At 45.6% G+C, this 26341-nt stretch overlaps 1 protein-coding gene across 1 annotated transcript in view; it reads right to left on the bottom strand.

Moving 5' to 3' along the window:
• CACNA1E (calcium voltage-gated channel subunit alpha1 E) overlaps nucleotides 1-26341 on the bottom strand; it is a 370252-nt gene that overhangs the window by 255196 nt on the left and 88715 nt on the right. Inside the window, exons 3-4 of the mRNA XM_059903912.1 lie at nucleotides 20679-20784; nucleotides 19685-19824 (exon numbers count right to left, since the gene is read on the bottom strand). Coding sequence (XP_059759895.1) covers nucleotides 19685-19824; nucleotides 20679-20784 — 246 coding nt within the window. The remainder of the gene's footprint in view (nucleotides 1-19684; nucleotides 19825-20678; nucleotides 20785-26341) is intronic.

The raw sequence follows: 26341 nt of genomic DNA, 5'->3' as shown, positions 1-26341 counted from the left end.
ATCCTGTTGCCCCACCATATGGGCCATGAATCATTCACAAAGCTTCTGAATCAATTATTCATCCAAACCAAAGACCAAACACTTTGCTAACTGTCCAGGAAGGAGGGGTGAAGGGGGAAGGGAGACTGATGGAAGGAAAAGGAATCTGAGCCAATCTGACAATTGGCAGTATTAATACTTCATTTATTTTAAAGAAAAAACAACAACAAAGCACAAAGAGAAAGAAAATAGCTTCCTCTAAGTTAACTGGATAACTAATATGGGATACAAGCTGAAAGAGAAGAGGCCCTCCCCCCAGAGTCCCGATCAAAGCACTCCACCCCATGGTACCCCTTCTCCACCTTTAGCCTCCCCACCCGCAGCTGGACGAGGAGCTCAGCACCCACACACACCACTACTGGGCCTAAGGTTCGGCCACGGCCTGCATTATTCCTCCTGCTGCATGGGCTGAGGAAGAGAAAACACACCAGGGCAGACTATGAAACTGGAGTTCAAGGCTCAAGCTGGGTCCGTTTCCCTCCCCACCCTCCCCACTCAGCTCCATGGGCAGATACCAACAGACCCTTGCTTTTCACCTCCTTCTTCATCCCAGCTTTGTTGGGCATTTATTATGAGTCTGAGAAAACCCAAGTCACCCTAGGGAAGAAGGAAGGAGTACATGTCCCATCCTCAATCTCAATGCACAGACAAGAGGGCCACAGGAATAACGAAGGAGGAAACACAGCACCTGCTGATGAAGCGAAAATGCAGCTAAGTGCTTAGGGAGCCTGGAGAAGGGGGTCTATCTTCCTGAGGAGTCAGGTCTTGAGCTGGTTCCCACAGAACATCATGGCACAGATTATTAAAAGGTACGCAGGATATAAACAAAGCAGGGTGACAGCAAGTGAAGGAATACAGAAAGAAGCTTTGAGATGAGAAAGGCACCTCCGAGTCTGGCCCTGCTGGGGTGAAGGAGCCTTCAGTGACAGTAATGACACAAGAGGGGCAATGGGCACGAGGCAGGGAGGAGATTCAGCTGACGGGTGTCCGGGATGCAATGCTAAAGAGTTTCTTTTCTTCTTTTCCATGCCAAAGAGGAAAGAAAAGTTTGTCAAAAGGTCCTGATCAGGAGAGAGGTATACAGAAAGAAATGATTCAATTGCACGTGTGATGACAGAGGAGAGCTGGGGCAAACCTGTGGCCCGAAGTCAAGTTATGATGGCCTTGCAGGGCAGGGACTCATTGATGACAATCCCAATGAGGGGAGAGATGACAGAAATAGGCAGGAGGAAAATAAGGTCTTGGGTTGATGAAGACATCAAACGTAACAGAAATGCCTACATGATGGGAAGGCTAATAAAACCCAAATAAATTCTCGAACTTGTAAGTTCCTTAGAGATCATTTAAAGGAATGGTCCTAAAATGTGGGTCACAGGCTCCTTTGATAAAAGCTATGGACCCTTTTCCTGGGGGAAAATGCTCATATATATTAACTTATTACATGATTTTAGGTGATGCAAGTCTCCCTAAAGCCCATCCATCCAAACTTTCCAGGCTGCAGCTGGGGTTGTGGCTCTGAAGGGTCTGGTGGCGCCTGGAGCAGATCCTAGTATTCCTGACACGCGTCAAGGTCGTTTTGTCCTTGTAAGCACACAGACTACTGACACCATTGATAGAAATGGTGATGTTGGAAAAAGTGTCATTTTGTAGGAAAGAATTTAATCAAAGAGAAAAATCAAGGAGGTAGAAAAAAATAAATAAAAACTGTGGTGTGAGAAGTTACCTTTCTGGAATGTCTCTGAACTCAGTTTAAAAAAAAAAAAAAAAATCACCCTTTTTTCAAATCCCTTGATGTTTGTTTTTGCTTTCGTTTTTAATACACAATTAAATTTGGAGGAGATGTGCCCTTCAAACATCATCAAACAGGGGGCTTCCCTGGTGGCGCAGTGGTTGAGAATCTGCCTGCCAATGCAGGGGACACGGGTTCGAGCCCTGGTCTGGGAAGATCCCACATGCCGCGGAGCAACTAGGCCCGTGAGCCACAATTACTGAGTCCGCGCATCTGGAGCCTGTGCTCCGCAACAAGAGAGGCCGCGATAGTGAGAGGCCCGCGCACCGCATGAAGAGTGACCCCCACTTGCCACAACTAGAGAAAGCCCTCGCACAGAAACGAAAGACCCAACACAGCCATAAATAAATAAATAAATTTTAAAAATTAAAAAAAAAAAAAGAGCAGCTTAAAAAAAAAAATCATCAAACAGGCTCTCCTTCCTCCCTCCTTTCACATAAATACAGGGAAGATAATCTCAGCTTACCCCATTGGGAAATGGGTCTGCCCTCAAATAGCAGATCATGAGTGAAATAAAGGCTGAGTCGCTGTCCTTGCTGTGACAAATTCATTTTCAAATGTCCATCTAAGCCTAGGATTTGCATTCCAGAAATGATGACCTGTGGGAGTTTATTCCCAGGAAATTCTAAGGCTTGGGTCCTCCTGGCAAAGACAAGACCAAACCGGTCAGGGTTGTGGGCTGAGGGTGCTGCTGAGGTGGAGAGAAGGAAAGAGACATTGCCTTGTAGCAGTTTACAGAAAGGCAGGGAAATCCACCCCTAGAACAAGCTATGGTAATATTATAAACCAATGTTACATCAATTAAAAATAAATTCTTTAAAAAAGGAAAGAAAAGGCTTTTAAATCCTTTTAACAAAATCCCTGATAAAGAAAAAAAGCTACTAAGAGAACACAACTGTCATGCTGTTTGCATTCAAGAGTTCCCCTTAGGATAATACATGATATGGTGGATACAGACGAAAGTACAGATGCAGATGTACTCTGATGCAATGTCAGGCAAGTATATATACGACACGTCAGCAGGCACACATATGGGCAGATCATAAACCATGAGCCTGTGCCTATCTTCTTCAAAAGCTGTACAGTTTTATTCTTATTCTTATTCTTCTCTTCTCTTCCATTTCACCTCTCCAGTCCAGCGGTGCCCAGGAGCACCATCAAACTTTAATGGGCTCCCTCCTCTGCAGCACCACGGCCTGAATATAGATAAACCGCATAAGGGGCCTCCGTGACTCCTCCTACTGATGCACGGAAGTCAGGAGGAAGGTAGACAGGAAAAGGCGGCAGCAGCAAGGAAGGTACCAGACACTCTCACATATGTCATTGCATTTAATCTCCTCAACACTTCTGGAAGGCTAGTACTGCTCTCTTTGTGGAGCAGAAGATTAAGACTCAGGATGGTTACAAACTAGCCCTACCGTCATACCAAAACTAAGGACAGGTACTAGGAACGGATCAGTTTTGACCTGGATAGGCTTTCCACTGCAACGAACAATTCCTCACCGGCACTGACTCAGTTTGACAGTCAAATTGTCAGTGATACAATAAGTCTTAAAAATCAACTATAAACTCAGCATCAAGTTTAGTGCTGTATGTGTATTCATGCTTACAGCCTGCAAAGGAGTGGGGGAAGTGATAGGGAATAAAACAAAAAAGATAAAAAGTAGTATCTCCACCATAAGACTTAATCATTTGGTTGACAATCATAAGAAACTGATTATAAGATTCCGATCAATACAGAAAAAAATAAGGAAAAGAAACATGAAAAAGAATAAGGTCTAATGAATAGCAAATACTGTATAAATGAAAGCAGATACATCATTTATTATAATAAATGTTAATGTTTTGTGTTCTTTCACAAGGGGAAAACTCAGCTGTATAATCAGAAAGCAACACGCACACAAAAAAACAGAACTATCGTGAGATACTGACTCCAATTTACTTGTTGTAGTCATGCATAGTTCACTAGTAAACATCTGACTTCTCAACCTTCTTTGTGCAAACTAAGGATAGAAAAGACATTAGTAAACTAAGAAGCTGGTTTTCCCTCTGACACTGGCTCCTGATCCTCTGTCCTACTGGCCACAGAGTTTGGAGTTTGACAGATGTTAACCAGCAGTGATATCCAGGCCAACATGGACATTTTATAAATAGCCTCAGCTGACTGACTACCTCTGGGTTTTGTCATCTTGAAGAGAAAAAAACAACACAGAAATAAAATAAAATGAAATAAACTACTTGCTTCTCATCCTTATCTTCAAAGCCTAATCAAAAGAGGTGGCAAAAAAGTGTTCAAGGGCTGCTGACACCGGCTTCTAGTATAGGTGCCAACAGTAGCATTAGAGCAAAATGAAACCAAATTCCCAATGACCTTCCATCTCCTCCTGATTTAACTCTATCACTGTCCCTCTTACTACTCACAACTATGCTGTGTACACAGTAAGCACTTAGTAAAAGGTGGGTAGACAGAGAGATGGAAAGCTGAATGGACAGAACAGATTTATTTGCAAACTTTCCTCCTGATCAAATGGTTTGAGCACAAATTAAAACTATCTGTATACAGATGCTATCTCTGTATCAGACTGACACTCCTTGAGGGTAGATATCTTATTACTTATCTTTTTCGTCTGAATACTTAGTAAAATGTTTTATACATGTGTAGGAAATATTGCTTGAATCAACGGGTATTACTAATAATTTGAAGAAAACATTTATTATATACCACTATCTGTCCAACAATTTACATACATTTTCTTTTTTAACCTTCATATAGACAATGAAGAGGTCACTACCTGTCCTCCAAAATTGATGCTCACCTTTCCACAGTGTGGCGTTGTTGCTAGGAAGCAGCTGCCCAGTTAGAGATTAGATCTCCCAGTCTCCTTTGCACCTAGGTTGAGTCACGTGGCTGGTCCTTGCCAATGAGGTGTTAGTAGAAATTATGTGTGTCTCTTCTATACCAATGAATGTAAAAAGTGACTGTGCCGTCTTCATACTCTTTCTGTTTCTATTGAGATGTAAACCATGAGAACCTGGAAGATGGCAGAGCCACCAGACAGAAGGAGACTGGGTCTCTAAATCACCAAGTGAGTGAAAGCCAAGAACACACTGACCTATTCAAGGAGACAGAGATAAATCTATTGTGCTAATCCACTGAAATATAGGGGGTTGTTTCTTAGAGCAAGTAGTGGTACTCAATCTAGCAAATAAATCTTGCAACAGAGGTATTTTAGACTTAAAAACCAACAACAACAACAAGGTTCCAACAGGCTAAATAACTTGCCCAAAGTCACATCCGAATGGCAAAGCTGAAGTTCAAGTTCAGGTCTACCTAAACCTAAAGTCCTTAGTCTTTCCACTAAGGTATGATTTGATGTTGGTAATGGATGGGTACACATCTACGAAACAACCACTTCTCCCCACTACCAAGTGCAGTAGAGGCAACATCAGGCTAAGCTTCCTTATTCCTCCCTAAGCCTGGATTGAAGGTAAGTTCCATGAGGGAATGGACCATAACAGTTATATTACTGATATAGTCAGCATCCAATATAGTGCAAGGCATTCCATATTTACTTAATAAATAATGCATGATGGTTTGTTAGATGGATGAGTGGATGGATAGGTGCATAGGTGGATGGGTAGGTAGGTGGGTGGGTGGATGGATGGATGGGTGGATGGATAAGTGGATGGGTAGACAAATATATGGATGGATGGATGGATGGATGGATGGATGGATGGATGGATGGGTGGGTGGGTGGGTGGGGAAGAAGTATCACTAGGAGAAATCTGGTGAAAAAAAGGACTAACAATCTCTTTCCCCCCAGCCCACATCCTCTTGCAGCAAGAGCCAAGGATGCTGAGAGTCCTTATATATTCTATTATACCTTCTTTCCCTGTTCAGTTCCCCACAAAGTCTCTCTCAGCCTTGCTATGAATCCATAAATTTTCATTGGTGAATTTCAGGGAACAGATTTAAAGAGCTAACATTGTGCTCCTTTATCAAGCAGTAATCAAATCAAGATCTGTAGTCAACCTGAAAATGCTTGAGCAAAAAGACATTTTCTTTTAGGACAGTAATACAAGGTGTATATACACACAGGGGCAAGAAAAGATGGGCAAGCAACCACCAAAAAACACTTAACTATCCAAGTTACCTTGGATCAACGGTGAAGGACAAAGAATCCAAAGGCTAACTATGGAATACCTAATCTTGGATACAGATCTGGGTATCACTGGCCCAACTTACATCTTTCCCTTCTAGCCACTCCTAGAGACTGAACCACCCAACCAGAACTAGGCTGTGTCCTGATCACACTGTGCTGAGCTGCCTTATGTACAGGTATACATATATATGTATTCTACTCCAATCAAACCATTTCATTCATGAGTGCACGCACTGGGTCTAACTTCCACTCCTACTTCCCCTCCATATCTATACCGCCAGACTGAATACAAGAAATTATAAGCCTGACCAAAATCAGGTGTTAGCTATAGGCAAGTAACCTCCCAACCAGAGCCAAGAGTACTAGCATACCCTAGAGTTCAAGCTCTCAAAGTCCTCTCTGGGCCTCAGCCCCTTCGTCTGTAACAGTGGGTCACACTGGGTCAGCCATTCTTACCCTTTCAAGTGTGAGGCTCCTTTTTTAATGTCAAGAGTCCAAGACCCACTTGACCCTCCCAGAGGAGTTATTTCGTTAATATAGCCCCATGACAACTCTGTCAGACAGATGTTATTATCCATCACCACCTCCCCTTTTTTATAGAGATGAAGACATTGAGACTTACATAAGCTGGATCATTTGCCCACAACCACAGAGCTAGTAAACAGCAGAGCAGAAACAGGAATTCATGTTTGCTTGCCTACAGAGCCCAAACTGTTAACCGCTATGCTACACTGACTAAATGAGAAAAACAATGCCACCATTTCTTCAAGAATGCTTCTAAATCTATTTATATCTAATAAATTACAATGGCACCCACACACATTTTAGAAAAATGATACTGTGGTACATATTTGTGGGAAACACTATTCAGGAAACAGCCAATGCTAGGCGCAGCCATGGACCTGCATGGCCACTGCAATAATGCCAGGGGTCTCTTAAGGTGTGTTCTTAAGGTATATTCCTGCTTTAACTTTCTACCTGTGGTCCTAAAATTTGAATTCCTGGGTGACTTAAAGGTTCTTAGCTTTAGTTTGGTTTCAGATCAGTCACAGCTGGGGGGAGTTGAAGTACTCATGGAAATTCCTCCTCCTTTATTTTTGGTAGTAGCTGTTCAAACTTTGAGCTATCAGATTCCCAGTAGAGAGAACCCTCCTCACATATGGATTTGTTTGCTGGAGAAGAGGGGTTGAACGTCAGACTCACTCTACAGACAGAGCTCTAAGAAGGAGTCTGTCAGAACTAGCATCACATACAGACACACACACACAAATACACCACCCTCTATGGCACCTGTCCTCAACTCACCCAGTCTTTTATTTTGAACCAGGGTGAAAAATGAAAACAGAGAAAGGTTAGGGAGAGTAAGAAGAGAACAAAGCAAGAGCAGGGAGGAGGAAGCTGGAACTTTAAAAGAGCTGGCTGCACTCATGTGAAGAGTGGATGTGAATTTAAGTACTCAGTGGGAAAGCCTGGGGTAAGCAGTGAACACCTCCCATCGCTAGCACCAGAGCCCAGCTGTGAAGCCTCCATCCGGGTGACCTGTCTCTAAAACAGAGAACACAACACTTACTCAGAAAAGGAACTGGGAGGGAGGCCTCTATTTCCTTTTTCCAAATGAGAAGTGGGAAGAGGGTGAATTACAGAGCACTTTGAGCTCCCCCCGGAAGGGGGCCCTAAATCACAAAATGGTGTATTTATCGTGGTTATTAACCAGAGTTCAACTTGGATCCAGATTCAGCATCATGATGTGTCATGGGCTTAGAAAGCAGGAAAAAGAGAAACATCCCATAAACAAGCATGTGGGTTGGCTTGATCTTTTGACTATTGTTCTATCAGAAAAATAAAAATCATAATAATCATATAGCAGTGTTCTCAGAAAAACATTTTTAAAATAATTTCTCTGCTGCACATCAAAAATAAAAGCCCACACACTCAACAATTCTTACCCATTATTTGAATCAGTAGGAGATGCTCAGAGTGTGAACCCAGAAGGCAGGACTATGTCTTTACTCTGGGCAGGGTTAACAGATTTTTAGCATAGGATGGGCTAGATTATAAGGTCTAGAGACTGGGTTTTGGTACAGTTCCAATAGGTTAAACAAAATTATAGTTGAGGGCCAGTGTTGGAAGGAGGAGGCAAGAGGAGAGAGGGAGGGACTCTTCGAAAACATTAATTCTATCCTAGTTCTGAGCAGACTTGGAATCATACAGGGAAGTTCTATTTTCTCAGCGAACATCACCCATCCCCAGTCATCTTCTGCAAACATGTCTACTTCCCTGCTTCAAACCAGTCAATGGCCCCCCATTGAACATCCTTGGTGATGCCAATGAGACCCTGAATGATGTGGCTCCTCCCCAACTCCAACTCCCCTCAGGTTACTGTCACCTCAGACACTACACGTTGGGCTCCACTGGCCTTCTTTCTGTTTCCCAGAGCTGCCAGGCCCTCTCCCACCTCCAGCCCTTTACACCTGCCCTACCCTCCACCTAAACCCTCCTCGTCCTGCCCCCTTCCCTCTCGTCTTCTTTTCCTAGCCAAAGGCTACTCCATCTCCAGGTTTCAACGTTAACATCAACTTCTGGACCTCCTTCCCCTCAGATTAGGTTAGAGTCCCAATTTCAAACCCTCCTGGCACTGTTAACACTTCTCCTTTGCAGCACTTTATACACCATTGCATTTAAATTTAATTTACTATCTGTCTTCTCTGCTAGACAGCAAGCTCTAAGACAATAGAAACTCTATCTCCATCCAGGGCTGTACCCCTTATAGTCAGCACGATGTTTGGAACATAAGAGGTCCTCAGCTAATACTGGCTGCCTCTAGCCTTCCCTCCCCTTTGTCTTCTCCTGGCTCCTCCTATGTCTTTCCCCATAATTCAAAGTTTCAGATATGGGGGCTAGGGATGCTTAGCTCTGAGTGGGCCGGGGCCAGAAGATACGTCATTCTGGTTATCCCACCCTCACCCAGGGTTTTGATTAAGATTCAACAGCAAAGATACCCCAAACCAGTTCTGTTTCAGCTTCAGCTCTCCAAGGCCACTCATGTGGTCCTGGACTAAGGAACGACTCCTCAAGGACCCGGTTGGCCCTAGAGGGTTGATGGGGGAGGAGGTGAGATGCATGGAACTGCCCACAGTGACGTAAATCATGAGACTTCACCGCAAATGTCATCTGAAGTGTGAAGCAGCCACACCTGTCACTCTGCCTCCCAGTCACTGTTGTAGAGTTTGAGGCCAGGGAGAAAAGCCATGACCTTGAGCCCCTCTCCTAACCATTCCGGCACCGAGGCCCAGGCTCCTGACAGAAGAGTGGCAGCCGAGACGGAAGGAAATGAAAGACAAGGGGAAGGACATCAGAACTCAGCCTTTCCTGTCAACTCTCCTCAGAGCGAGGACTAGAGTTCTGTGCACGACCCTTCTGATGGGACATTCCTCCTTGGGGGGAAAAGGCATTCTCTTCAGCCTTCCTCTGTAGCACTCAGAGCCTTCTGACTTGTGTATGTTTGTGTGAAGCGGGAGGCCAGAAGATGAAGACAAAGACACGGAATATTAAAAAAATACAAGTAAGAATATGGAAAAATGTAATATTTTCATTGATGATAAGGCTAAAAATGAAGGCCTTTGTTTCCGCTTTTACTTGGAATTTCTTTGCTGTTGTTGATAATAACCGCAGAAGGATTTGACTAGTTCTGATAAAATTAGATACTTCTAAGAGGAAATAAGATATATCTCACGTTCAGTCTGGAGTAAACTTCTGCCTTGAAGCAAAATGACAACTAATGGGAAATTTTTAAATCAGCCACAGCCTTGGAATTTGCAGTAAGTTGCAGTGAAACGTGTCTTTGTAGTTGCAACATTTATGGAGGTAAATGACTATTCTGAATGAGCTACAGAACTACAGCATTTTGAATATTTTTAAACATCTTTTTCAAAAGGCACTCAAGCTGCTTTATGTGTATTTTAACATTTATCTTCATAATATCTCTGACCTGGGAGGGAAAGTATTTCTGCTCACTGATTTCGTATTTTGCTTCATTGTCTTCCCAAACACTTTTGCTGAGGCGGCTGTGTTGTACAGTAGACACCACATGGGCTTCAGAACTGCTGATAATACAATGAAAATGCCGATCCTTCCCCTTAGTAAGTGTTTGGCCCTGAGCACGTGACTTAGCCTCTTTGAGTTTTGAATTCCTCATCCTCAAATCGGAGATAACATTTGCCTTGATTTATGCTTCTATACTTAAAATGATATATGCAAGTGCTGAGAATAGTATATGAAGGCTTCCACATTTAAAATAAGACATGTGAGCTGCTGGTAAAATGCGAGCCATCATCACCAGTATCAGCATCATCATTACTGTATTTGTTTGTCACAAGACCTGGTGAGGTAGCTCATGCAGGCGCTACCTTCATTTCATAAATGAGGTTTCATCAGGAAAGCTGAGATGATTTAGGTACCACCTAGTATCACACTGAGGTATCAGAGAGAGAATGTATATTAGGGTCAGGACCAGGACTCAGGGCCCCTGAAATCATTTAGTCCACTAAACTAAACTCTGTTTCCATATATGTTGCATATATATATATATATATATATATATATATATATATATATATACACACACACACATATATATTGCAATATATATATATATATATATATATATATTCCAGCCAACCAATTACAGAAATCATTTATTTCTTAACACCCTGGTTTAATGGCCTGAACACAATCAAGAAGCATCAGATTCTCAATGCCGGGGAGAGTAGAGCATAGCTGCAAGCAAATCCTGGATTTGGAGTTAACAAACCAGTATCCAAGTCCCCGCTCACCACGTTCCAGCTCTAAGACCCTGGACACGTGGCTTAGCCACTTGGGCCTCAGTTTCCTCCTCTGGGAAAATAATAAATACAGAAAGTGGGACAAATTTATCATTCCCCCAGGTCTAAAATTCGGTGGTTAAGTTTTAGTAACCTTAGACTTAAGGTTTCCTTAAGGTTTCCTTCCTTTATATGTTCTCCTTAAGCCCAGCACACCCTCTTTTTCCTTTCAGCATCTGCACTGCTCCCTGTGATAACCACTCTGCACTCCTCACGTCTGCTATTTTCTGACTTCAGGGAATCATACATTGAATAGTACTGTTGCATTTCGCGTTTCACACTGAACTGTGGACTATATTTACAGTACAGACAGAAGCGCACAAAAGCTCTATTCAAAGGAGGAAACGTATATCACCCACAGAATGGAAATGTAAACACTCCCTTTAATTCTCAAGTCTCCCTTGTAAATTTAGAGAATGAACATTTATGCTATAGCCATCTCTGCTTTGCAATCCTGCCTTGGAATTTTCACCCTTGCTGCTCTCTTCCACACACAGTCATGCACGTGCCTAAGACTGTATGCACTTAACAGCCTTCAAATGGCAGCTCCAGGCCCAGGGCGGTGGTCTGGCTTAGAAAGCATCTGGCCATCGTTCCTTTCCCTTTGTTACCCTGAATGAATATAAAGCCAGAAAAATACTCTGAAACCAAACCACCCGGGGGGGTCTGAACCTTCCTCCACTCTCTCTGGCTTTCCTTCCTCCTTGTTGACACCAAGACCAATTCAGGCCCCCACTCAGTTCTCTCCAGTTTGAGCTTCTATCAGTCAATGGAGGTGACAAGAAGCAATGTTTCAGGAAAGAGAAACCATCCCAACAGCAATGTCTTACACCCAGAACACAGTAAGTAGTCAATAAATACCTGTAGAATGAATCAACGATGACTCTCAATACAGAATAAGGATAGAGTACATATGTAAGAAGAAATGATCTCCCACCCAAGGAGCAACCCCAGCTCAACTGCCTGTCAACTACTACCTGGGACTCTCATCTGGGGTCTCCCTGAAAGAATTGGGTTTATCATTAGCACAGAGTGAGACACCTCCAAGCTCCACATTTTGCCTTCTGCCTACCTCTCCCCTGAATCCAAATTCCATATCCTAACTATCTTTTCCATCATGCACCCATCTGGAGGGAAGTGCAATTAAAAGAGAACTAATGTTCTGACAAAAGGAGATGCTGCAAGTAGCAGCTGTGTTCCCCCAAAGTGAAGCTAGAAATGAACGAGGAACTGGTGAGGAGGTGGAGGTCTTTCAGACAAGCAGTCACCAACTCTGCTGGGAGAGAGAACTTGAGAAGCAGTCGGAGCTTAAGGACTAGCGAAGCACCCCAACGTCAGCATGAAGGCACCGAAGACCTGGTCTTCTACTGACTCGGGTCTTCTGAGTAGCTCCCAGCCCCCCATATCACCTCACTCAGCCTCAGTTTCCCCGTCTCTGAAAGGACAAGCTCCAATGCCTCCTCCCTCTACCCAGCCCTTCCCTGTTCCCCACCTTCCTGCTTCGCCCACTTAGAGCAGAGAGGATGAGTAAAAGACAGGTCTGTAAAATCTCACCAGGCTCACTGGCACGGACATGCTATATAAATACCAAGTGTTATCATACTATTACCACAGAGATTTAAATTGGGCTGGGGGCCCCAGGGCTGCGTTTACAACACCTCCCGCACATTCTCAGCACTGGAGAGACGGTGCTGGAGAAGGGAAACTGTGCTTTCCTCGATCTTTAGCTGCTTGGGAAATTCATGTATTAGGGCAGCCTCCTTACAGAAACCCTCTAAAAATACCTACCGATGTATATTTAGCTCCAGATACCGTCCTCCTACCAACAGGCTCTGCTTGTGCCACTGGTGAGAAGCTGGGGACATCCAATAGCAGCTCCCAGCTCTTCTGCAGCATCTCCTCGGGCTCTTCTCCTCCCCGTTCCCTTTTCCTTTCATCCTTCCTCTCCCTGCTGGGCGACGCACCTCCTCCCAAACTGCAACTAAGGGTATGGCCATGGCTTCCCTCTCCTTTCCATGCCCTTTCCTCAGAGTTAATTCCAGGATGACAAAGACCTGTGCAGCATCCAGCACTGAGTTAGAACTAATCATTCCACCCCTGCTCAATGCCTTCAGTGGCTCCCCACTGCCTTCTAGCTACGGTACAAGCTCCTCCTCATGGCCTCGGCTGGCCCCCGCTGACCTCTCTGGGAGCATCGCTCACTATTCCACTGGCCAACTCCCCAGAAGCATCCTGCATGCCCTCTCTCAGCTTCAAGGATCTGTGTGTAGCATTCTTTCTCCCAGAAAAGCTCTTCTCCTTCCTTGTCTAAGTCCTAACGGCCTATCCTCACATACCAGTTTCAATGTTACTTCCTCCAGGAAGTTTGCCCCAGTCTCCAGAGCTAGGTTGGATGCCCTTTTTGGTTTTCATGACATGTGGCCTCCTGGTGGGGACACTCAGCCCTGCCCCACCCACATCTAGCACAGTGCCTGGCACACTGTGGGTCGTCAACAATGTCCCTTGAAGGACTTGAAGGAAGACAATGTCCCTTGAAGGACTTGAAGGAAGACAGAGGCACAGGTGATCACCTGGGCCCTGGGGTAATGGTCTTGGTAGAGGAAGGAGGCAGAGCCCCAGGCTCAGATACACTTGCCCACTCTTCAGAGTATGTACCCATGTTCTTGCAGTTAAGAAAACAGTCAAAACAGGTCATCTCCCACAGAAAAGCTGGCAAAACTTATAGTAAACATGTTCTGAGCAATAGGTATAGATAAAGATATAGATATAGATACAGATATAGAGAGAAATGTAGTCTTTGCAATATGGCTCAATAGATGGAAGCTTTCATTACATGGCAAATGCCAGGTGAGGCATTCTTCTGCTCTTTCTGCTTCTTTCTCCATACGCCTCCCCCAACTCATAGCCACCTCTAGGAAGTTGGGTCTTCAATATTCAGCCCTGACCCCAACCCTGCACCCATCATCCAGGAAGCAATTCCCAAAAGGTAACACTGCAAACCTAGTAAATAGGCCCAAGTGATATGAAGCTCAATATCTTACTCACCTAGAGGCTGAGTTCCCAGCCTTCATTTCTCTAATGGAGTGATCACGATGTGAGCAGCCAGGCTGAGTCATAGCTACATGAGAGAGATGTCGTTACTGCCTGGCTCAGCCAGACCAAGAGGCAGGACTGGGAATAGGCAACCCCTCCACACTGCCAGCCCCAGGCTGCCCCCAGCACTCTCCTTTGTATCCTATCGGTGACAAGGCAATCTGGGATGGAACAAGTGATTCCATTCTACTAGCATTTATTAAGTACCTACTCTGTTCAGGTACAGACATGAATAGGGTTCAAAGACACAGTCCTGGCCCTCACTTCCCTGTTCCTACCCATGGGTTAGGAGTACCTTTGAGTTCTCATCCTCCCCTATCATTGCCCATCTATTCCCGAGACTATGACTTATTATTAAGACTAATATATAATAACGACTTCGAGTAATTTAGAATTCTCCAGGTGGCCTAACAAATGGTTAGAAATAGCATCTCTTGAATTGTTACCAGTACAAGAGAGATCCCAAGTTATGTAAGGTAATAATTTGTTAAAAGAATAGCAAAATCCACTGTCTTTAGAAGAAATGAGAATACATTAACCTTGGTGTTTCTCAGTCCCAGAATTTGCTTGAGTATTCAACAATACACGTTTTGTTGAATAAATGAATGGATGGATAGGTGAATGAATGAATGAATGAACAAGCCAATTAATGAAACAAGCTGGAACTTCGGGTTTAGTTTTTATGTATTAAACCATGAGAGTTAAGTAACGTGCCTTCTTAACCACAGAGCAGGGAGTTGGTTGTATTCCAAGCCCACAGAGAGAAGTCTTAGGATGGACACATGGGGCTCTGGTCCTCTTCAAGTCATACATGAAGCCTCAGCTCTGGGTCAGGGACATCTGCCTGATTATGTCGCTCCCTGAGCCCATTCCACATTGCTTCAAGGGGACCAAAGGAACATGCAATCACAGAGCTACAGAACCACGGAGCCTGTGAGGTTGTGAGGTCACTGATGGTGTGGGGAAATGAGCATTGAAGAAGGAACTTGGATCCAGAAGATACGGGCTCAAGCCCCAGCTCTAGTACCTCCTAGTATATATCACGTACCTTCTCTAAACCTTGGTTTCTTCATCTATAAAACAGGGATAACGAGATCCCATTTTGGGGATTATGAGGATTAGATGAATAATGTACATAAATTAACCTTCTGAACCATGGAGCTTCCTCAGCTTACAGACCTAAGAATTCTAAAGGTTACAAGGTTGAGAGTACAGGCAGAATGTGGTGGCCCAGGTCTCTCAACCACACATCTCTGAGCAAAAGGCAGTGATGGAAGGTCTTTGGCTGAGCCAGCTGTCTGGCACCTCAGCCCCCCACCCCTCCACCTCCCATCACACACTGAGAGCTGAGAAGTTGTACAGCCTCAGCCTGAGGCAGTGTCCTGCTCTAGTACCTGTCACTCCTCCTGTGCGCTGGAGGCAGATGTGGGGTGACACCTGGAGCTGAGGTAAGAAGTCAGAGCAGCCAGCACGGGCTGCCGCAGGGGCGGGTGTCAGAAAGCCTAAAGGAGGGGCTGCACTGGGCAGAGGTAAAACACCAGCCTTGGGTCAAAGGGCACAGTTCCAACTCCTGTATCTGCTGTCAAGGAGCTGGTGGTCTTGGGCTGAGCACTTAACCTCTCTGAGTACTGGATGACTCCTATCTAAAGCCTGATCTGCCGGCTTCCCTGGGCTGGTATTACAGTTGTAAGATGCCCCGTGGTTTTATTTAACACTATGAAAGACAAATGCTGTCAGTTAAACTGTATCATGCCATTATCGTAGGACACGGGCTGATTTTAGAGATGCTGCAGCAGAAGAAATATGCATTTTAGAAGCCATGCAATGTGGTAGATGAAAGCACCATGTGAACAGAAGACAAAATCTGGTTACCCATTCCTGCGGGGTAGAACCGCAACCCTGAGCTCGGATCTCAAGAGTGCCAAGCCCTCTCCCTGGAGAGAAAGAATGAGTAGGTGCAGGAAGAACAGGGGCAAAGTCCTATTGGTTCAGATGGACAGCAGTTGCCTTTCAGCAAAGTTTGAAGAGCCACTAAGAACGGGAGATGCCCAGGCTTGGGGCAGAGAGAGCGGAGAGGACAAGTGACTTGGCCAAGGGCTCAGCACCTGCGCCCACTCGTGTGCACCCCACACATGCAGGCGAGGACACAGAGGGCCTTCTTGGCCATGCTGACGAAGGACTCTACAAATCTGCCCCTTCGACAACCTGGCAACCTTCATTTGAAGGCAGTGCTTATGGCTCCCACCAGCCTTCTCTCGTTCCATCAAATGGCTGGCCCATTTCCTCCACCTTCCCTCACCCATCCTAGTTCCCAGGCCCCACCCCAGAAAGGCAGATTCTCCTTTAGAAGTACTTCAACCTGTCAAAATGTCTCTTAAAATGTGACATCCAAAAGATGTACATTGAGCATCTTTAATAATTATTTACAATAGCCAAAACCAGAAAGCAATCTAAGTCTCAGATAATTGCAAAACTGGAAAAGTAAGCTGGGTACATCTATTTAACAAACTGCTGATCAGTCCTTACAGATTTTTACCAAAATATGGAGTAATATGTACTATGCCCATACTATACTGAGAAAAGGTAGCACAATTACAAGCATTGAAAGGAGAGCTTGCTTAGCATTAAAGGGGCTGGAAGGAAATACCACAAAATAATCAGGAATTTTTCTTAATCAGTGACTGTTTTCTTTCTTTTGATTTTTCTGTATTTTCCAAATTTTCCTTAATGAACATAGAATAGTTTAAAGTAAAAATAAATAGACTAGATGAGGAATTTCAAATGGCCACTGACACGTATAGGCCTCAATGAGACCAAGAATTCACGCAATTGTAGCATATAATCCATATACATTACAGTACTCTTCTTTTAGACAGAATCATATTTCTAAAATGACGCAGACTCATTTAGGCCTTTTACTGTACATATCTTCCTTGACTTAGAATGAGGTTACACCCTGATAAACCCATCATAAGCTGAAAACACATTTAATACACCTAACCTACTGAACATCATAGCTGAGCCGAGTTACCTTAAACGTTCTTAGAACACTTGCATTAGCCTACAGTTAGGCAAAATCATCTAACACAAAGCTTATTTTTTAATAAAGTGTTGAATATCTCATGTAATTTATTGAATACTGTACTGAAAGTGAAAAACGCAATGGTTGTATGGGTACACGATGCTTGTCAGTGTACCGGTTGTTTATCCTCGTGACCTCAGGGCTGACTGGGAGCTGTAGTTGCTGCTGCCCAGCATCACAAGAGAGTATCATACTGCCTATCGCTAGCCCAGGAAGAGATCAAAATTCAAAATTCGAAGTACAGTTTCTACTGAACGCGCATTGCTTTCACATCATCGGAAAGTCAAAAAATCATAAGTCAAACCATCATAAGTTGGGGACTACCTGTATAGTATATATTATTTATTTTAGGGACATTTAAAACATCACCCAGTTATTAGCAAAAGTCAAAAGATAACAATCATCGGTGATGATGTGGAGAAAAAGGAACCCTTGCGCATTGTTGGTGGAAATGTAAATTGGCGCAGCCACTACGGAAAACTGTATGGAACTTCCTCAAAAGAATTAAAAATAGAACTACCATATAATCCAGCAATTTCACTTCTGGATATATATCCAAGACAATAAAATCATTATCTTGAAGAGATATCTACAATCCCATGTCCATTGCAGCATTATTCACAATAGCCAGATATGGACACAACCTAAATTTCCATCGATGAATGAATGGATAAAGAAACCGTGATACAGGTACACACACACACACAGAGGAATATTATTCAGCCTTTGAAAAGAAGTAAATCCTGCCATTTGCAACAACATGGATGAACATGAAGGATATCATGTGAAGTGAAATAGAGAAAGACAAATGCTGCATGATCTCAATTATATGTGAGGTCTAATTTTTTTAAAAGCCGAAGTCATAGTAACAGGAAGGAATGGTGGTTACCAGGGGCTGGGAGTACAGGAAAAGGGAAGATATTGATCAAAGGGTACAAACTTTCAGCTACAGATGAATAAGTTCTGGAGACCTAGTATTCACCATGGTGACTATAGTAAATAATAATGTATAACATACTTGAAATTTGCTAAAAGTGTAGATGTCAAGTGTTCTCACCACCAAAAAACAAACAAAAAAAGTAACTATGAGAGGTGATGGATATGTTAATTAGCTTGATTGCAGTAATCATTTTACAATGTATACATATATCAAATCATCACATTGTACACCTTAAATATATACAATTTTTATTTTTCAATCATACTTCAATTAAGCTGGGGAGAAAACCCCACAAAACATCATCCAGGTGTACTGCAGTATTTGACCATGTACTTCTGAAACACTATGCAGAAGGTTTATCTTTACACACTAAATCACATTTTAAATGCAGTAGTAGAATTTTCTTTTAGAAAAATAACCTTCAGAAAATCCTCTTGTAAGGCAACAGATGTTTTAAAACATAAAGAGTCATTTCCATCTACTCATCTGTTCCCTATATTAAAGAGTTCGATGCTCGTGAGCTTCCATTTATACATTCTAGTCAATTGCCCCTTCAACTTTTTCCCTTTCACTTAATCACAATTGACCTGAAGGTTAAACATATGAGGATTATGTCTATTGCAGAAGACATAATGAAGAGATGCAAATAGTCTCAAACTGTCACTCTTGTCAGATTTTACCTACGCCCACTCCTCTGGCTATTCCCTGGGGTTGGGGGGGAAGGTCCTCTTTGCTCCCCTCTGCCTTTGGTCAATCGTAATGGTAGCTCATATCTCCCCACTCCTCACTTTTCCACTCCACTCTCATCTTGTCATCACGGGTTTGAACAACTGGGCAGCCGGCTAAGGGAATTTCCATGCCACACCCCTTGCTGCCACACCCACACAGGACCCACCTGGCCTGGATTGCTCCCCTCCCCTGCAGTTACCAAGAGCAACCTGATACAAAGACACACAAGAAGCCACAGAAGCCCAGGCAGGCAATGCCCATCATCGCCAGTCCCAAGGTCCATCGCATATGCTGCCAACAGCGCTGGATCAACCCCAGTATAGGTATACTATATTCATTTACAAAAAACGACTATCGAATATTTAAATAAATGTACTGCCATCATATATGCTGCTTATGACACAACGCAGTATTGCTATGTTAATTTCCAGAGGGATGCGTTATCAGACATTTTCGTGTGATTCAGTTTTATACCTCCTCGGATAATAAATAGGTATAAATCTGTAAATCGTAAAAAATTCTGTTGTCAGGACACGAGTCTCAATTATCAGTTCAGAAAATATACTTATCGAGTCTTTTCCAACCTCCAGAAGAAAACTGCACCTAATGGCATCTTCTGGCCCATTTTGGGGGTGGGGAGGGTGCCCTCAGGCTAGGGCAAGCCGCTTGCTTTAGTGAAAAGGCTCACTTGGAAACGTCTGTGCATCCCTAGCCAAACACAGAATAGGAAACCAGAAGCAGCAGCGCCAGACCTTGGGTCCACGGCCTCTGCCGAACGTCACGCGCATCTCCAGAGTCCTCGCACTCCCCTGCAGGTGGCTCGTCTATGGCTCAGCCCCGTGGGAATCTCACCCTTGAACTTGTTCCTCCACCGAATTCTGCCTTCCCACCCCCAGGTTCCTCGCACCAGCCGCTTCTTTACCCCACAGGCCCCTCCACACACAAAGACGAGACAGGAAGAGGACTCACCCACTGAGGACCACGATGAAGTCCATGACATTCCAGCCATTGCGGAGGTACGAGCCCTTATGGAAGATGAACCCCAGGGCTACGATTTTGATCCCAGCTTCAAAGCAAAAGATCCCGATGAAATACGGTTCTGTCTTCTCCTGTGGGATGAAGAACAGAGGTGCTGGTTAGAGAAGGACTGTGCTTCATCAGACACAGGCCAAGGCACACCCTGGCTAGCTATCCTCTCTGCTCTGACATTTCCTCTCTCCTACAGGACACCTGGACGTCTGCACTAAGCCAGCCCCACGTACGGGTGAGGGTGCTGCGGGACTCAGGGAGAGCACAAGAGCAAGGGAAGCCAGCTACAGAAATGGATGAATGTGGGGCTCATGCCCAGGACCGGCCATCTTCCCACGACAATGACCAACAGTACTGGCTTTGCCTTGAAGGGGTCAGCTTTCCCATTGCTGGCCTTCACTTATGTTGGAAGCTTAAGGGTTCTTTCTCATCCATGGGTTATCAGGCTGGAGCCACTTACCCGTACATTTGGATTTTAAGCATTTTGTTTGCTCTCTTTAGAGGGAATACTTTAGACACATGGATGATTTCTTTATAGAGAATACGGACAAACGTTTAGGAAGTTCGGAACAGTGAATGCACATAGGCTTTGAGCATCCTTCATGCTCTCTCCCTTACTCCCCCTCTTCCTCTCACTCCCAAAGTCCCTCAGAAAGAGGAGAGAAGTGTGTGTGGACCCCGTGTCCTCCCTTTCTTCTTGCCTGGCTTCCATGCAGTGTATACACAGAACTTCCTGGGAGCAGGAATTTAAAAGGTCAGTCCTCTTGTCTTTATGAATCCCAATGGGACTTGTTACCAACTTGTCCCTCAGCAAAGAACAAACTCACAGAACCGTACAGAAGGGAAGGGAGCCAGGTGAAGAAGCAAAGGAGAAGGGAACCAGGCAAGAGGAAGAACAGGGGGAAAGAAAGATGAGAAGGAGGGAGGCACCTACCAGTCTGCGGGACATTGGGGTCTTGTCATCCTCAGGAAGATGCTGCTCCAGGGCCAAGACGATGCAGTTGGCAATGATGGTGGCCAAGATCATGTACTCAAACGGCGTGGGAAAGGAGGAGTTAAGAAACAGATTCACCAAAGAGAGAGGGACACAGCCTCCAAGATGGCTGTGTACATCAATACACAAACTTTATCAACCCACACTGTGTCTGTGCAGTCTGCATGACTGATATGAGCAAACAGGCAGGTAGGACAGTGGATGGTCCTTAGCATGTGGAACTGTAACCATTTCTGATTAGGCTCTGAACACAAAGTATCTTCTCAAGAAAAGAAAGAGTGTAGCCACTAAATAATATATTAGACATATGGTAGACACTCCAGACACTTAGTGAATTCAGTGACATATCCAGGAATTAACCAGGACTAAAAAGGGAAGTGGGACGAAGGGAGGAAGAAACACTGATGCTGTTGCAGGCTCCCCGTTCTTCTCAGTCTTCAAACCACTGGACTGTATAATGATGCTTCAGCAAGGATCCAGCTGTGGCTGTTCGTTGCTGCCTCGGGGAATCACACCTGTAGTGCCCTCTTCTAGAACCTCTGCTCGAATAAATAGAAGAAGAGCCCTTGGAAAAGGAACGATTCTCTCCATGAGCTCCCTTTTATGTTAATATCCAATTCAGGAAAGTCTATAATGAGGCCAGGAGAAACTGGCTTTGTCCCACCTTACTTTCTCCTAAGCATCTACATCTATAGGAAACAGACAGACAAATCATTAGTCTGCATTCAGGGCAGCAAAGTCGGGGCCTCTAGGAATCAAACTACAAATGAATGGATAATGAATTCAAGCTTCGTTTTCTGTTGCATTTTTCTGAAGACGGGTGAGTGGGCTCCCTGCGACTTTTTGAAAAACAGGACTACGATTCTAGTGCCAGCATCCTTGACTCCCGCAGAAAGGTTGTGCCGTAAGCCCAGGGGAAGGCAGGAGGGGGGCACTTCTAGAAAAGAGAGAGGGAATCACCGGCTCCAGGATCACTCGGCACGTGGGATTTCATTCTATAACTACGGTTGTGACAAACAGAAGTGAGCTGTTGCCACTGGTCTTGCTGAGCAACTTGTGATCTGGCAGCTTCTGGAATCCAGGCGGGAGAGATGAGTAGTAAGTCTGATAAAGTGGAGGGAAGGGAAGGGATCTTGTCTCCCCACACATTCAAGCTGGCTGTGTAGGATGTAGGGCCCAGAGCCCTCCCTAGGGAGTATCGAAGGAGGGCAAATCATAAACACGCCTCCATGCCTCCCCATCCCCACCGGGATATGTGTGTCGGTGAACATCAGTGGCAAAGAAGCACTCGTGGCATCTCTGAGACGGGTAGGGCAGAGGTGGTACGTGCAAGATGTGCGCTGCCCCAGCGGCTGCTCTAGTCCTAGAGCTGGAATGGGAGGCTGCAGGGGGTGAGATGGCTGGCCGCATCCGAGCCTCCAGAACTGTTCATTCTCATTTAGCAGCACCGTTCCCCGCCCCCTGCCCCCATGCAACCCTGAGTCACAGCCCATTCTCCAGCAGCTGGCCATCCTCCCTTCCCACACACCCCAACACTCACACAGGACCCATACCCTGGGGACAGTTCTGCTGGCCTCTAGGACCCAGCCACCGGATCTGAAAACTGGTTGGATGGGGCTCAGAGGACCTCAGAGCCAGCCTCCTGCCTCCATACCCTACTGTGCTGGCTGAAACCCTCTCAGTCAGAGGGGAGCCTCACCACATGGAAAGCCCCCCAGCACACCTCGCCACTCTTCCTCCTTCCGTCCTTCTGGGCACCGAGCATGGCCCCTGAGAGCTAAACATGCCAGCAAATACACACCAGAGATGCCCACCGCACTTACAAGCCTACTTTCTTGTGACAAGTGCCCACACACAGCTCACCCAGGGGTACCAGTGCCCACAAATCACAGAGGGAGTTCTCCTCCTTCCCATCATGGGCTCTAATCCAGAGCTCTGAACAAGTGCAGGATGACCAGGACCACACCAGGATCTGGTGTCCCATAAGCCCTCTGAATAGGCTAGCCTGTCCTTGGCCTGGTTCAGACACCCAGAATTCCCCAGACCCGAATGGTAAAATGAAGATGGGAACATGGCAGAAGTGGAGACCCAGGAATCCATGCCCTTTCCTGAGAACAAGCCCAGGGAATCGGTACAGATAGGGAACCAAGAACATAACAACAAGCCAATGACAAATGGCAAAAGAAGTGAAGGGCACTTGGGGCATGTTTCTAAGATGCAGGCCACAGGATACTAGTGCTACAGGAACTTGCAATCAAACGAATGAGGGAAAGCCTGGGTTCGGTCAAGGTGAGCAAGTTTCCTCCCAGCAGGGTGCTTGGAGCCTTTAATACTCTTGTACACAGCATGCACCCCCTCCCCCAAAGGGGGCTGGGAACAGGACACAGCACTCCCAAACTTCTTCACCATATAATCCTTCTGTCAGAGCATCTCTCCTGGGGATGCTGTTCATAGGAACACATCTGGGGAGCCCTGATACAAAGGGCAGAGCTCATGGCCAGTCCCCAAGGGTCCGGGGGATGCGAGGATGGCGGCTCTGACAGGAGTGAAATTAATGCCTCTTCCACTTCATGCCCTGTCCTTGTCTCTAACAAAAATGTTCACAAAGTGTCAGGCTTGGCCAGCCCTTTGCCATGGCTGGAAGGCCCCACACACGTTCAGAAGGCTACTTGGTGGGTCCAAGGGGCCCAGCACGTGACCTGGGAAGCAGGACCGGTGACACGCATGTTCACATTCAAGCTGCAGATGTCGTGCACTCTCATTGATCTACTGGGGGGACAGGCTTCTTCTCCTGAACACCTTCGAGGGACAAGCACAGACTTAAAAGTAAAGGAGCTCTTAGTTGCTGACTTTCAGGCAAGGCAGCTCCTGTTGGCTGTGCATCTCCAAGGCTCTCCACCCAGCAATGCCCGCTTGGGCTGCCGCAGCCCCTCTGTCGCCCCATTCCTCATGCCCACTTCCACACCTGCATCCTCCTGGCCAGACAGTCTAAGCATACAGCTCCCTGCTAGGACCGGTAAGCTCACCTAGCCCAGAACGTCCAGGTGCAGATAGATGAGGCTTCTGGGGGACACAGGGCTAGCTCCTTGGCCATTACCATGAAGGGTGCTCAGTGCGGGAGAAAGGCTGACGAGCCAGACTTCCTGTGACCAGACAGGTATCTGGATGGCCGAGAATTCATGAGGGCTCAACAAGTGGCACCACCTATGCCCCAGGAGGCTAAAATCTAAAAGTGAGGGTTTGGTAATTCAGTTTCTGAGAAGACCCCGTTCCCACATCCTCCCGACTCAAATCCTCTGCCTGCAGTCTGATGTCTAAGGACCCATTCAGAGCAGTGATCCTTTGGCTTGAAATTCTGAAAACCTCAGGGAATTCCCTGGCGGTCCAGTGGTTAGGACTCCGAGCTTCCACCGCAGGGGGCACAGGTTCGATCCCTGGTCAGGGAACTAAGATCCCACAAGCCGCGTGGCAAATTTTGAAAACTTCAAATGCACATACCCTGGAGAGGGATGTCCCTTTCGGCCTTATAAAGCATCTCGACCTCAGGATGAATTCACGTCTGGGGCAATTAAGGATCTGAGGTGAAATTTTGGTGCAGAAGTAAAGGTGAAACTATGGGAATTCTGTGTACCTGTGACTAGGTGAAAGAAAGAAGGGGGACAGGGAAATTTTAGGAGAGGAGAGCAGGAGAGAACACCCAGCTCTGCCCAGGCCCCAGCCACTCCCCCCTTACGGCCCTTTCCTTTAACATCTTGTTCACTTCCCTTTCTGAAGAAATCACAAAGAATGGACACTTACATCTCAGTGATTTTGCTTCCTCCTGCAATGGCCTTTCTCCTCCTTTCTGGTCATATATCAAGATGCAGGTGAAATATCACCTTGTCTCTAAAGGCTTCTCCCTGTGCCCCGCAGCTCTCTGCGTGGTACAATTTTATCATCCCTCCTCATACTGATCTCCCCCAAGAAACTGTGCCTAGAAAGCAGGGACAGTGTTTTGTTCACCTCTCCACTGGTGGCTCTCGGCAGAGCTCCTGGCACACAGTAGGGGCTCACTCAGTGTTAAGCGCAGGCATGAATGAAAGGGGGGCATCCCCGTCCGTGAGCTGTAGCCCCACTGAGGAGCTCTCACGAAGACCAGGTTGTAGTCACTCCCACGGGCTCGGGCCCCCAGCTTGGGAGCTGACTCAGGGGCACCGCTCCCCGTCTTCCTGAAGCAGAAGTTCAAGCCCCTTACCAAGGGCTCTGCTACATCTCCCAGGGGAAGAGCCTGAACTGCAAGTAACAGCCCACAGGGCACAAGGATGCACCTCGCAGGCTAGGCAAAGACGTGCTTGGAAAGGTCAAAGGAAGCTCCGTGTTGCCAAGGCCTCAAAGAACAACGCCCTTCATGAAACAGAATGGAAGTCTGTCCAGGACTCTGATGCCTTCTGCCCAGGAATTCAGAGACTCCCATGACATCCTGTGCCTGACACCAAACGCATTTTGGAGAACACTCTCTCTCCCTGGTGTCTGCACTGTTTGTGGCTTGAGATTTTGATCATATGGAGCTGATGGAGCAATGAGGGAGCCTGAGGGCAGGGGCTTTGTTTGACTCAGGGACCTCTGTACCCCAGTGTCCAGCACACAGTGGTCACCCCATGACTGGTTTTTAACTAATTAATAATGTAATCAATCAATTCAGAAGCGAATAGCACAAGAAAACCAGAGCCGGAGCTATCCTTACAAAAGCTACCCATACTTTCTCTACACAGTACACCCATTTGAACTTTGTATGCTGTATGCCGTGTACACACATTAGCTCTTCAGAAAAAGAAACCAGCATGCATAAAAGACCCCTTTAATGTAAAAACAAATTTTTTTTTACGAGCAAAGGAAAAAAATCTGTCTTGCTAGAAGGATAATGAGTTTTCTTGGGGTAGTCGGATTTCTTCTTTACTCCTTTACGCATTGTGTTATAATGAGCATGTATTCATTTATAATTATAAAATCAATTAAAGCTATATCTATTCTGAAAAAACCAAACTAACACCAAAACCCATGCCAACCTGAGGGTCATGGAAATCAGCACAAGATTTCTGAGAGGATCAAACACAGGAGAACAAAGGGACTGGACCGAATGAGGAAATGACCACGGAAATTCTTTGAAACCTGCAAAGACGCCTCTTCTCTGCATCAGTCTCGCTGTCTGCTCGCTAGGGGCCTCATTTTATAAACTTCCTTGGCAATCTCCCCAAACACCCCTTCACTCCTTTCTCGCTCTGAGCCCGTTAATGAGGACCTGTGTCACTCCAACACTCCCTTTCCCATCTCGCAGCTTCAAGACAATCATTAGGGAAATGATAAAAATAGGTTCCCTTATTGATTTATCTCCTTTACCCAATGCTCCTTCCTTCGAATGGTTGACTTGTTTCCTTAGCAACACAGCTAATTTGAGCAGCACGACTTGGCCTGCACACCTGCTATTTGTTCATCTCCTTCCTGAAGCCCAGAAAGCTGGGGCAGGGGAGAGAGAGGACTGCCCTACCAGCTAGCTACTGGCTACCATGGTGGCACTGGCTCTGCTTGTCAACAGAGCCCTGGGGGCCTGGCCTGGGAGCTGAGCC

Source organism: Balaenoptera ricei, chromosome 1 (genome assembly GCF_028023285.1).
Source record: "Balaenoptera ricei isolate mBalRic1 chromosome 1, mBalRic1.hap2, whole genome shotgun sequence".
Taxonomy (NCBI): domain Eukaryota; kingdom Metazoa; phylum Chordata; class Mammalia; order Artiodactyla; family Balaenopteridae; genus Balaenoptera; species Balaenoptera ricei.
The sequence above is the reverse complement of the archived record's forward strand: the minus strand, read 5'-3'. Positions and strand labels throughout refer to the sequence as shown.